This window comes from Pipistrellus kuhlii, unplaced genomic scaffold, assembly GCF_014108245.1.
Source record: "Pipistrellus kuhlii isolate mPipKuh1 unplaced genomic scaffold, mPipKuh1.p scaffold_m20_p_1, whole genome shotgun sequence".
In the NCBI taxonomy this organism is placed as follows: domain Eukaryota; kingdom Metazoa; phylum Chordata; class Mammalia; order Chiroptera; family Vespertilionidae; genus Pipistrellus; species Pipistrellus kuhlii.
The window spans coordinates 37,091,520-37,105,660 of NW_023425404.1; the positions used below are offsets into that span (position 1 = coordinate 37,091,520).

Genomic DNA, 14,141 nt, shown 5'->3' on the forward strand with positions numbered 1-14,141 from the left:
AGACACACTGAAAAATAAATACAGCAAGTCCCTAGGAAAGTGCCAGATATTTCCTAATATCTAGGCACCTCCTGAAAAGGTCAAATACATTATCTATCTCTTGTGATTATCCTCGGACTTGACATGAGACCTCAGCAAGTTGGTAGATTGCTTTTCCCAGAGGGGTTGTGGAACTTGCTTCCCCCTTTTTGACGGTGGGCCCCCCTGGTTGGGTACCTAGAAGGCTTTTTCTTGCCCTGTGGGGTGAATGTCCAGCCCGATGGGCTCTCACGGACATGGTTAATGGGGTCTGAGAGAACCTTGTGCTTTCCCAGTGAACCCTGAAAGAGCTTAATAGACCGGAGCTCTCTGAAACAGAGGAAATAATTTGTCTGCCTTCACTGAGAGGCTTGGCAGAAAGTTCAAGTGAGAGGAGTGGTCTGGAAGGTCAGCTCCCTCCATCCTCCTGTGCCTCCCCCTGCTGGCTGGTGGTAGAGACTCCTCTCCCAGCTGGAGAGCCTGTTGCCCACTCCCACCCGGCTAAGTCCCTGGCTTCACATGTGAGTTATGCCAGGAGGGTTGGGAACAGCCCTGACTTCCCATGCAGGAGTGGCTTAGGGTATTTGCCTGTGCTCTTACTGTTACTTTGAGCCAAACAGAAATGACTCTTTTTGCTTTCTTTCTCCATTCTTCTTCTGCTTTCAGAGGACATGATGATCAAGAGAGGTCTGTGTTGCCGAAACCGGTTTGGCTCAGTGGATAGAGCCTCGGTCTACAGACTGAAAGGTCCCAGGTTCGATTCCGGTCAGGGGCATGTACATTGGTTGCAGGCACATCCCCGGTAGGGGGTGTACAAGAGGCAGCTGGTCGGTGTTTGTCTCTCATTAACATTTCTATCTCTCTATCTCTCTCCCTTCCTCTCTGTAAAAAATCAATAAAAATATATTAAAAAACAAAAGAGAGAGGTCTGTGTACTCCCGTTTTCATTTGTCCTGCACCATGAGGTTGACTTCCTGGAGAGGAGCAGTCCCCACAAGGCAGGAGGAAGCAGGTTGGGGGAGGTGGGGTTGAGGGGTCTTTCTTTGTCTTTTCTGAGTTTCCCATAAGCCCTAGAGCACTACAGAATCCTTCTCCAGATGAGCAAACACTGCAGCAGATGTGTGGACAACAGTGTGTTCTGGGTTGTTTGGGTCTGTTTAAATTGGGCTTTTCCTGCACCAAAGGATTTTGTGAAATAGGTTGGGGTTTTCCAGTCTCCAATTTGGAGAGGCTAAGAAATTAATTACCCTATCCCAGAAGGTCCGTGGAGTGCATGGCTTTGATTGGGAAACTTGATCTTGACCTTTCCTTCTGGATGCTGCCTGAGATTTTAATAACATGGTCACCTTTAGTAAAGCTGATGGCCTGTTCAGACACTAAGAGGTGGGGTGGAGAGGCAAGCCACATCAGGCCTCAGGGAAGGGACATCAGTCCTGTCTACCTTCTGGGGAGGGGCAGAGACAGAGACATGTGGTGACTGTTCAGGCACCACCCTTAGCCACCAGACACAGCTTTCCCAGCAATGCCACGCCTTTTTAAAAGGGACACTGTGTGGTCTCAAATGCTGGCTTCATGTGGAAAGCTGGGCGAAAAGGTTTTGTCTAGCACGGAGCACTGAAGATTCTGAGCACCCAAGAGGTCAGGAGCCCTTCAGTCCAAACCTGGTTCTGTGGTTCTCTGTCTTGGTGGGGGATGGAGGATATTCATTCAGCCCCTTCCTCTTCCCTTTCCTCATCAGTCCAATGAGGGAATTGCATTAGAATTAGATGCTTTCTTTTTTTAAAATATATTTTATTGATTTTTTTACAGAAAGGAAGGAAGAGGTATAGATTTAGAAATATCGATGAGAGAGAGAAACATTGATCAGCTGCCTCCTATACACCTCCTACAGGGGATGTGCCTGCAACCAGTGTACATGCCCTTGACCGGAATTGAACCTGAGACCTTTCAGTCTGCAGGCCTATGCTCTAACCACTGAGCCAAACCAGTTAGGGCTAGATCCTTTCTTAAAACAATAAGAATAACAACAAAAAACCTCACAGACACCAGTATGGTAATTGCCGGAGGGAAAGGGGGTGAGAGGGGAGAAAAGGGCACAGAGGGATAAATGATGATGTGATGGAAGGAGACTCAATGAAACGTTATAGAATTGTACACTTGAAACCTGTATAATTTTACTAACCCATGTCTCCCCAATAAATCCAATTAAAAAAGAATTAGATGCTTCCTAAGTTTCTTCTAATGACAACACTTTTTGATTCTTGGGCTCAGTATTAAACTGATCAAATCTGTTATTTGAAGTCTACCTTTTTTCTTAGGATCCTAAAGAAAGATAAAGAAATGATGGAGATTTATTTATAAGTATGACTTAAAAATATTTAGGTGTACTTTTTCTCCAAGAGAGCAACCCCATTGCCATTTGACCTTCAGTCCTTATGAGGAACTAGAAAGGTCTGAGTTCCTATGAAGCTTAGCCCTTTACAAAACCCTTGCACATATGATCGTCACAGCCAGCCTGTGAAGCCCTAGGTGGGAGCCCCACAATTTGGAAGTGATTAGGGAGGGGAGTGACCATCTAAACATGGATCTTTTGTCTCCCAATTTTCCAGAATTCTAATTGTTATTCTCATGGCTAGTTCTAACTAATCACTGATTGTAAATATTGGTTACTCTGTTATTCAGGTAGGCTTTTAGCATCAGCTACAGACTGCACTTAGTTTTATTTGAAAACTAAAATATTAAAAAAAAAAAAAAAGCATATACACTGAGGAGTGATTAAGGAGATGAGTTCCCATTTAGTATCTGCAAATATATATATTTTGGATCCCAAACTTATAAATAGGTTTTTAAAAAATGACTCACCCTCCTGCCTTTTTATAAAGCTGTATCTAGTTCGTTTCCCTTTTCCAAATATAAATCCCTAAAGGTTAAGAGTACTGTTATTTTTAAGGCAATAAGGAACAGACAAAGTTAGCCTTTTCAGGTATTTTCATGTAGGCAGGGAAGCTCGCCAAGGGAGTGAGGCTAAGATGGCTCAGTGCCCTCCGGCCTTCAGAAAGCGTCTCGCGGGGATCGAAGCTTTGATTCCCAGCAGTGCAGGAGGGAACAGATGCGAGGCTCTCCATGGTGCCTACCCGAAATATGTATGTGCTGTGGGACAGAGCAAGGCCCTTTGAAGATGGGAGAATTCAGCAGCCCTGCGACTGCTCACTTTATTGCTTTCTTCCTGTGCAAAATGTCTCCAGACCCAGAGGGAGAGACACCAGCCAGACAGTGAGTCAAATGACAAGTTGACAAAATGGTTGTAATTCTAGAAGCTGCAGTCCCATCCCAGCTCTTTATGCAGGGGCGGGGATGAAGCCAAAATCTGAGACAGCTCCTGGGAGAGCAAGGAGATACTGTTACTAACAGTTGACCAACTCGAATTCTTTCCACATGTGTTTATGCCAGATGCTGGAATACACATGCGAATCACATCTCCATTCACACCTATACCTAGCAACGGGGAACTCATCAAGAGTCAGCCAGTGTAGCCTCACAACATGCTCTGTATCCACTGTGTGTGCAGGTCAGGCAGCTGATGTTGGGCTAGAAAGGCCTCCAAGTGACCCCGCAACCATCTCTGCTTCTTGTCCAGAGATTTAATGACACCGGGCGCAAGCCGGGACAGCAGAATTTGATGCCACATTCGAGCCACGTACTTTTATTAGGACAGACTTGTGCAGGTTTGGACATGGTATCTATTTGCGCCCATTCATTCATCCTCTGCGCAAATGGCTCCTGACCACCTGCTACCATCCATTATTGTCCTAGGAGCTGGGGAGAGAGTACTGGCACATGGTCCTGCCTTCCAGTTTCTGACACTCTGGTAGGGGGTGTAGGCAAGAAAATAGGACTTTCAGAATCGAGTGGCAGGTTCCAAGATGCAGGTGAGCTTAGGTGCTTTGAGAGCATATGGGAGTGTCATTACTCTCGTGACTGGGAGTTTCAGGGAGAAATGAGAGTGGGGTTCAGATTAGGCTGAAGGACAAATATAGGTTAACCAAGTGAAGTGAGCATGAGGTTTGGAGCTAGGAAGGTGCCACCAAGCGAAGGAATGCCCCATTCTGGAGAAGTAAGAGAGGGAAGCTCTGAATAACTAAGGGCTTCCTGAGCTGCCTGCCATGTGGAGGGTGAGCTAGCTTCCATCTACTTCACTGTGTGCTCCCTTGACTTTCATAATCCTTGGACCATGTTGGACTCGAGCTAGCCTCCTTACATACAAGATGTGCTGAGTCCTTCCCACCATATTATAAATACTATTATCGCGATTTACAGTAATGGAAACTGAGTCCTCAGGAGATTAAATAACATGTTCACAGTTGCCCACAGTAAATAAAGCAACAGAGCCAGGTTTCAGAAGAGATCGAGTTCAGAACATGAATTCGTCAGCATCACCGCACTGAGGTGCCCAGGCCAAATGGGCACATGATACTTAGCTGTGTGTTGTCTGAGTGACTCCCTTCCCCAAGGCCTTGCCAGCTCTTTGAGGCTGAGGATTGGTGTTACTCTTCAGGTAGCCCTGCCACGCCCATAACAGAGCAGCACCTTATACCTTCTCAATAAATACCTGTGAACTGAAGTGGTGCTCTGCCTTGTATCTCCTTCCCGTCCTTCTTGCAAATGTAGAAGTAACTCAACAGTGACATTTGGGCTTAGGCATTTTTTAATAGTTCTTCTGAAACTGGGTAGGTGACTGAGCAAAAGGTGAACTAGTTGATGTATTATATGAGAAATTTATTCCTAAGAGACTCTTGAAATCCTCGTATGACACTAAGTTATACAAATGGAATAATGTTGCTGAAGATGGAGAGAGCATAGCTTCTTCTAGGGAAATAGAATCAGGCTCTGCCATGGGAAAGTTTTATAAATTAGAGGAATAATATAAAGCTTCACCTAAGACCTGGTAATGAAATACATCACTCACATCTCTTTAATTGATCTATTAATAAATCTCAATTTTATCACTTTTTTAAAAGTGAGTGCCTTTTATATGAGAATTTGGAGGCAGCATCTAAATGATTGGTGGCACCATTTCTGATGCTCAGAGTATATAAGTTATTCAAGGTTATGGTTTTAGAATAGGCTGGATTTGAGTATTTTTTAATTTTTTTTATCAATAATCAGTTTGGAATTGGTTAATAAGGGGATCTTGGATAAGAAGGCAGAGTGTGAAGCCTGTACCTATCACCTGTGGAAGTGTAGGCCAGTTATTCAGTCATGCCAGCTCAGGGTTGTCTTGTTTAAGTGAGAACGAAACAGCTCACCTTTTAGAGTTTGTAAGTTTAGAAATCGCATAGGAAGAACAACAGCTCATTGCCCACCATGCAGACTTTGCTTCTGTGAGATAGATGAAAACCCACACTCTGCTTCAAATTGTCCCTGGTTGTGGCATGGTGTTTGGCCTTGAATACAGTGTGAGCTTGGACACTGCACTCAGGGAGGTGTGGATTCAAATCATGAGTGCATCACTGCCGCTGTGATGTAATTTATTTATTATCGGTGCATTGGTTTTCTTGTCTGAGAAATGGGTTATTGTTGGAACTGAATGACAGAAGCTGTTTAAAGCCCTTAGTATGGATTGGCACAAAGTAAATACTCAATAGATGCAAATTATCATCATCTTCTATTCTTCACTAGGATGTGTCAGGCTCTTCCCAGGAGAAGAGGGCTTGTTCTCTTCACTGAAGCTTCCTTTGCAAACAAGGTTGCAGTATCATTTCTTTGAGAATGTGACTTAGCCACCATGTGGAGGGCAGAAGTTGGCATGGGAGATACATTCATGGAAGAGCTGTTGAGCAGAGTAGCGCAAAAGGCACTTGAAGAGATTCCTCCACATGGAGTGGGTGGGATGCTTCAGAGAAGTGCTGGCATTTATTTGTATTTCAGGGACTTAACAGTAGAGAGAGAGGTAAGAGGATGTGTCTTTGAAAAGATTTCCTCAGAAGATCTGCATCCTTAGATAAACATGGAGAGAAGTATCTATGGTAGACATGTAGTTGGCAATTGGCTCTCAGTTGCAGACAACTGTTTTCTCATCCCTGCAATGAAGGACTCTATGGAGGTGGCCATGACATTGCTTGGAAAGGCTTGTGGTCTGGGCAGTGTGGGCAACCAGTTTCTGCCTCATTTGGTCCATAACCCTGTCTCGGTATGTGCAGTCTGGACTGAAGGAAATGATTGCCACTTCTCAAGATGTAATGTCATATCTGAGACGTGGATGTAGGAAGATGGAAAATAACAGACAATGGAATGCAGAATTCTTTGGTTTCCTTACACAGTGTCTTCTTTATTAGGAATCTGAATCTAACTCTGCTACGTCATCCTTAATATGATAGCCTTCTGAAAAGATGTCTACTCATTCGCTCTTTCTCACGCCCTCCCCCTGTAAAAACCATAGCCCCCTGATCACACCTGGTGTCATCTGCAATTAAAGATTACTTCAACTGCTGACATTATCCCAAGCTGTTCTTTAAGACAATTTCATTCTATGTAGCAGTACCCGGTGCCTGCTGATTCCGCTGTCGTGTTTCTCTGTTGAAGATGTTGCCTCAACAAAATCTACTTCAGAGTTTCCCTGGCTTCTCCGTGCTGAATTACAGTCGCAGTCAACGGCCCACTTGTGTGTAGTTCAAGAAGCAATTAAGGGCTCTTTCTTCGAACGAGCAAGGGAGGGGGGTAGAGTGAAAAATGATCATTATTCGGATGATTCCTCTGTGTAGCTGAACAGTTCGCAGATCTTTGATGCCGTGAGTCCCTCACATTGAAACCCACTCCTGTCACCACCTCTGCAGCCTGCCTCCTGGCAGAGCGGCTTGATGGCGGTCAAGGACTCACACACTATTAGGTCAGAGCAGCTCAGTCTGACATTAGGATTGTGATTAAATACAGTTGAAACAGTGGCACAGCTGTCTAAGGTGTGATGACCACAGCCCCGAAAATCAGAAAGCACCAATGTCTGAATCTTCCCAAGGAAGCTGGCCATCTCCATTGTCAGCCCTTTGTTTTATTCTGGAGGGGTTATTATTATATAATTGGAATACAGCAGTCTCATCTTTCTAGGCATGTCTACAATGAGACATGAGGCAGGGTCTTTAATCTAACTTCTACCACACGGGGTCTAAAACAGCTGTGGACAAGCAGCTTCACCCTTTCTGTTAAGATCATCAGCTGGCACCCTTCTCTGTTTCCCAGTCAGTACCTGCTGTGTGTGGAGCAGTGAGCCAGGCCCTGGAGAGAAAGAAAGCACATGTCAGTAGCCTCCAAGGTGGTCACTGCACCAGCAGCAGCAGCAGCAGATCTCTTGGGAATGTGTTAGAAATGCACATCTTTGGCCCTACCCTCAAAACTCTGGATAAGAGAGCCAGCACTCCAAGCATCAGTAAGCCTTCATGTGCATGACTTTCTTCTGTGAAGAGGAGATCTTGGGTATGAGTAAGGCTAGAGGAGAGGGGGCTGAGCCGCCTTGAGGTGAGGAGACCTTTGACACAGCCTCCTAGCTGCCTCCTCTGGATGCTTGTGGGGTTCCCTGGCAGTTCAAGTTGCTGGGTAGTTTCGCAAGACATGGTGTCCTGTTGGGCCATGCTTGTGTTGAAGAGAATGTCTTCTTCCTTCTCCACCGAATGTGCTTGTTGAGGCAGAGAAGGGCACTGATTCTTGCTCAAACCCAAGCAGCTGTGGTGCAGGGAGGGAGCTTCAGTCATAGGAGGCTTGGGTCAAGGCACAACTGCTCCAATAGCTCTGGGATTCTGGGAAAATCCATTAACCTCACTAAACTCAGGTGGACCTGTGTTCCCCCATCTCAAAAATGGAGCTAATTATATGTGCCCTAGCTGTTTCACAGGACGTTCTGCTCAATTGAGATGGGGTGAGGATGGGATTTTCCCCAAACTTGTTCATGGGTGAAGGTGCCCCTTCAGCTCAATAGGGACAACGTACTTGATTAATTTATTAAACTGATGCATTTACATACTGTGCATACATGGCAGGGCTGCTCTGGTAAGAGGAAGTAGAACACAGGGCTGAGTCCTATTAGCCCAAATGAGCCTCCCATCTCTACCTTGTGGCCACACTCTGTGTCCGTCTGCCCAAACAGATGCCAGCAGCTGGATCCTCATGTATGACCAAGGTCAGTGTGTGATGTCCACACAAAGGCAGGAACCTGAGTTGGGTCTGCCCAGTACAGACACCTGAACAAGAGAGGGAGATGAGCCTAGAAGGCTGCATAAGAGGACAGCCACTCTGCCCCTTGTGATCATGGCCCAGTGATAGCAAGACTCCAACCTAGCACATTGGGCAGCCCCTCTCTTGGGAGAGCTAGAGAGTGGAGGGTAGAGATTCAAGTCTGAGGCAACCCCTGCAAGATTCCCCTCAAACAGGAGAATGCTCAAACTCTGTATTATGTCAGGCAGAAATCCTCTTTCCTTGTAGTACAAACCCTGGTAGAGGATGAGAAAGGTTTCCTCCTCCCTCATTAGCCAAGCAAATACTCTTAAATGCTAATGATTTATAGGTGTGCAGTTTCGTATGCCTTAGTATTTCCTTTCTCCTGTCCCTCAATGCCATGACTAGAGGCAAGTCCTGAAGACCCTCATTGGCAGGGTTGGCTCTTCCCTGTCTGTTGGGCCAGGATGGGGCTTCCCAGCAGAGTGAGTAACAAGCCAACTCAGCTTGGTTGCTGAGGCAGTTCCAAGGGAGTGGGAGAAATGGAAAATAATGTGGAATCAAAAGGAAATATGAATGAGAGTCATCAATAGGATGAAGCACCCATTGAAATGAAGTGAGAGAAAGTGGGGGGTGGGTCTTATGGATGAATGTCTCTAATGGGGCTGGTGTTTGCTACTTATTTTCACAAGCCAGTGGGGCCTGTTGAACGGGTGGTTCTGCTAGGTCTAAAATGCTGAGGATGTCACATATTTTGGTATAACCTGGCAGCACATCAGAAGCCCAAGTCCTACTAGTAAGTGTTACCTGAAGTGTGTCTTGCTGGTGTCCTGTCCTGTTCCACCCACCGCTTATAAAGTGTAGCCACCCAAGTCTCTGCATGAGAGCCTGGTCCCCACACTGTGCTTCTGCTTAAGCTATGATCCTCTGCCACCTGCCAGGCCTGGAGCCTGCCCTCCACCCCAGCATTCCTGAGTGAGATCCTGAGAGCCCTCTCCATGGTGTCCTAACTCCAACTCTGCTCATTGCTGCCCTGGTTCCCATTTTTACTTGTCCAGAAGTACTGTGTGAAAACTGACCCAATAATGAACATGGCTGATGGCTGGAGACACCCATATCTATTTTCTGTCTATCCAGTGGGACTTTAGGATTCTGAGCAGACACATATGGCAGCCCTGAGAGCCATAGATAAGACCTGAGTTTGTCATACTTCTTTATATATGTATTGTAATTCAGACTGACAAACTCAACTTTGTTCATCTTCATGGCTCCTTGCAAAGATTTGCTCTTGAAGTAAAAAGGAGAAAAGAACAGATTCATTTTTTTTTTAAGTCAACTAAGTCTGGCTAGAGATAATCATCACAACCATCCCCTTCCTACTCACTGCTACTGCTCACATTTACTGAGCACATATATGCTTGAGGGGCATCCTTTCTCTCACTGGGATTTGGCAGGTCCATTGCTTCTTCCTGAACCCAATGTGACATGTCACACAGTGACAAACAACTATTTAGTCTCCCTTAGCAGCTCCCTTCAAGGGTGAAGGAGAGGGGCATTCTTAAGCCTGCTGCCGAGGACATGGAGATCTGATGGAGAGAGGGCCTCTTCCCGTATTCCTAAGGCTCCCAAGTGTTTTCAGCTCACAGCACCTTTGTGTGTCAGTAACTTTGTCACTCCCTAGACCAAGAGAAATAGCTGGTATTTCCATTTACTAATAGTTGTCTCTTAGAACTTCATGTCATAGTCTCTGCTGTCAGACAGATGTAACTGTGTGCCCTGGACATTTTAAAATAGCCCATGACTTTGCTGTGAGTTTGTGTCAGCCCCAAGCATGGCCACCAAGACTGAAACCTCATGGAGGCAAGGGGGGTGGGGCTTAGAACAGGGAGAAACATTTCCAGAAGTCTGCCATCTTTACACACCTTCCCCTGGAACAGCACAGTAAAGAGTAAGAACTTTTATCCTTCTCTATGGGGATGAAGATAATTTGGGGAAGGTGATTTTGATCAATTATAAAGAATTGATAGACATGATTTTTCCTTATAGGCATTTTAATATCAGAATCAATTTCAGGCCACAGAACTGAAATTCTGCCAAAGAATGTCTTTGGACCTATTTGTATTATAGATGTGCTACCTGTGGGTTAGTTTTGAAACAATGATTTCTTTCTGGAGTAACAGAAAGATTGCCCATATACACTGTCTCTTTCCATGTCTGAATCACTCAGTGGACCTTGGGCTGCTTCAGGGCAGGGTCTGGTATAAAGTTGGTGCTCAATGTATGTATTTTTAATTTTAATTTTTTTTCTAATTATCACCTAAGAATATTTTTTCCATTGATTTTTCAGGCAAAGTGGAAGAGAGAGAGGGGCTGGAGGAGAGAGAGAGAGTGAGAAATATTGATGTGAGAGAGACACAGCATTTGGTTGCGTCCACATGTGCCCCAACCAGGATGGTATTCAAACTGGCAACTGAGGTATGGGCCCTTGACCGGGAATCTGATTGAGGTACACTCAAGGACCAAAGAGCCGAATTTGGCTCTTGAGCTGCGGTTTGCGGGCCACTGCACTAGGCCAATACCACTGAGTCCCTTGGGGAGAGGCAAGTCAAGGCTAGCAATATAAGCATGGTGTTTTTGCGAGGCAGGTCACGACATGGGAGAAACTTGCTCCACTGAGCAGTGAGTGATAGTGCTGTGAGGGAGTGGGCTTAGACAACCTTTAATACTCATCCCCACCCTGATGGAGTGGTTGTAAGCTGTTAATAAACTCACAGGCTCATTGTTGTTTTGGTTTTAAATAAAACAGGAGCAGTAAGGAAGCTTGTGGTCACAAATAATACACTTGCTCACCGCCCTCTTCTTTGCCTTACAATCAACAAAGGCTCTTTACATATGAATCTTGATAAGCTGCTCAAAAGAGCCATGTACAGCACAGAAGCAAGGGAGAAGGGACCATTCCAGGCCTTTGCCAGGTGTAGTCAAAGAGGCATGCACCCCCTACCTTGTTCCACTTCTTTACTGCAGCCAATTAATTAAGAAAAGATGCATTTGATGGAGGTGAAAAATGGATAGGAAGCCACACCTTTATAAACACCATCATTTGCTACAAAACTACCTTGGGACTACCTAGATTTAAATTTCTGGAACTCACTTTCAGTGGAATCCCAATGGAATGGAAACACTGACTTTGAACACTTAACATTATTCCAATACTTTTCCTAGGGTCTATGCCCTATCCTGTGCTTTAGATGTATTAACTCATGTAATCCTCAAAGCAATATTAGAACCCATGAGAAAGATACTATTAATGTGATATTTCAATCCTCCTTAGTGCCGTACGGTAACCTGATGGCTCTATCTATCTATATCTATCATCTATCTATCGATATCTATCTATCTATCTATCTATCTATCTATCTATCTATCTAATCTTGGTACTCCATTAGTATCTTGGAGTATGGGTAGGCTTTATGAAATAAGAATTCTTTATAAGAAAATAAAAATAATGTAGCTATGGTCAATTTTTTGTTAATCCAAATGTACAAGGACCCCATCTTATACAAAACTTCATTTGGGTTCTTTTAAGATTCAACTTCTTTGTTGTTGTTCAATGGTACACCTTTCAGTAAAGATTTCTTTGAAGGTCATAGAATTGAGTAGCCCTTTGGGACAAATGATATCTCTATTCAACACTTAAGTTATAATCTTCTGCTCTAATGATTCTTAGAATAGATTGAAATATGAAAATGTGAGCGATTTGCTTGCACCCATCACTTTGGATGTTATCCCATGTTTTAAAATCATAACATGAAAATATAAATTTACTGTTGTATTTCTTGTAGGCTTATCAATGCCAGTGTCCACTGAGGGGACTGAGAGAAGGGGGCATGATGCAGGTAATGATATATTTTCATAAAAAGGAAAGAAATGGAAATGTTTTGGCTTTCATTCAGTAACATATAATTTGCAATGTTCTTCCCTTCATTTATAATCCTGTCCATGTATAAACAGTAATTTGCTCTTATAAACATGTACTGTAGTTAGAGTTCTGTTGGGAGCAATTGGTGTACTTTATCTGTGACATCATGAACATTTAAAAAAACAATAATTACACATATTCTGTAGGGGGGAAAACAGTAGAGAAAAATCACAGAATCTATCTAGAGGCTAATTGTTTCTTATTGCTCTGTTTCTGAGTGTCCTGCCCCCCACTCCCTTTTCTCCTCCTTCAGAACTCAGGGCATATGCTTCCTATTGCAAAGCTCTAAAGATGTTATTGTTTGGAGAACTGTATTTAGTAACACTATTTTTTTTAAATATCTGACATAACTTGTTGTTCTCATTAACAATGATCATTCAATTCTGAGATCTGAAAATGAATAACCCTGGATACATTTGCCCAATGCAGTGCATTGTGGGTTGTGGTCTTTTTTTTTTTTTTTCCTTTCTAATATTTTTCAAGTCCAAGGATGTTGCAGTGGAGTCAAGGTTTGTATTGCTCTGAATGGTTTGAATTAGAAAATATCTGATCCTGGTAACACTGGTTAGTGTTACCAGCCACTAGCATAAGTCTCTGGGTAAAAAGCATCAGTGTATTAGAAAACTTGTGCAGGGTGTTTCAACAGAGGAGACTGTTAGATTACTAATGGGGTATTTACAGGAGGAGCAAAGCACAGTGGAATCTGAATGAATAAACAGCTTATGTTCTTAAAGTCCAGTTTATACTCCTCTATTTTTTGTAATTTGCAATGGATTGCCCCATTGAAACTCTGTTTTGCATGGTTTTGGTCTCCCAAACTAGCTTATGAAAATCTATATCAAGTATAAATTAGTAAAATGTTTTTTTGGAAAGAGCCCAGAATTAGCTATCAGATAGCCCTGGGTTTGAGTCTAGACTGTAGCACTTACTAGTTGCATGCCCTCAGGCAGGTCACCTAACCTTTCTAAGTTTTGGTATACTCATATACAAAAGTGCTGAAACCTTGTATTTGGTGCAGAGTTTGCTAAGTGAGTGAACAAATAAATAATGATTTTATTTCTGTGGGGGAACAAATCATCCAAAGAATGAAAGACTCTTAGAACCTCTATAATTTTCTGGAGATTTCAGGGCAGAATCTGCAGAAATTGAGACTTCAAAGAAAAAAAAAAGTATATATATATATATATATATATATATATATATATATATATATACACACACACACACACACACACACACACACACACACACACACACACATATTTCGGAGAGGGAGAGAGAGAGATAGAAACATCAATGATGAGGGAGAATCATTGATTGGCTGCCTCCTGCACACCCCACAATGGGGATTGAGCCTGCAACCTGGGCATGTGCCCTGCCTGGGCATCGCACTGTGACCCAGAGGTGGCCGCTCCCTGAGCCATGCTAACCAGGCGAAATTGAGACTTCTTACGGAGCCTTCCATGGCCACGTGAATGGCCTCACAGTCTCCTCTGCAGGACCTGTGGCTGCAGTAGCTTCAGGGCCAAAGCTTTGTGAACATCTTTATAGGCTCCCTTCACATTGAAAGGGTGTGGTGGTCATTTGTGTGTTTGACTCATGCACAGCTTAATGTTTGCAAATAAAGGACTTTGTCTATAGTCTGTGAAATGTAACAAAAGGTATAAAAAGGGTATTTTCAGAAAGTATATGAAAAATAGCTACATTTTAATTGGCACAAAGGAGATAGCTTAAAGCATTTGTGAAGGAAAAATAAAATAAACATCGTTTTTAAAAAAACGAATGCCTCGTGGTACTCCCAGCAGGGAGCAGAAGGATACAAGGTATTTCAGACTTGGAGGCCTTTGTGGAATGGACTTTGGGGTTTTTTTTAAACATGACCCCTATTTTTCTAATTATAGTCAGTTCTCAGAGAGACCCGGGTGGGAGCAGTTTTAAATCT

The 14,141-nt window shown here is 43.7% G+C and overlaps 1 protein-coding gene across 2 annotated transcripts in view; it reads left to right on the forward strand.

The window, feature by feature from the left end:
• RORA (RAR related orphan receptor A) overlaps positions 1-14,141 on the forward strand; it is a 707,884-nt gene that overhangs the window by 150,518 nt on the left and 543,225 nt on the right. Inside the window, exon 2 of one of the 2 annotated variants that reach the window (XM_036440114.2) lies at positions 12,063-12,116. The exons of the other annotated variant lie outside the window; for it this stretch is intronic. Within the exon in view, the coding sequence (XP_036296007.1) occupies positions 12,063-12,116 (54 nt within the window). The remainder of the gene's footprint in view (positions 1-12,062; positions 12,117-14,141) is intronic. 2 annotated transcript variants of the gene reach the window in all.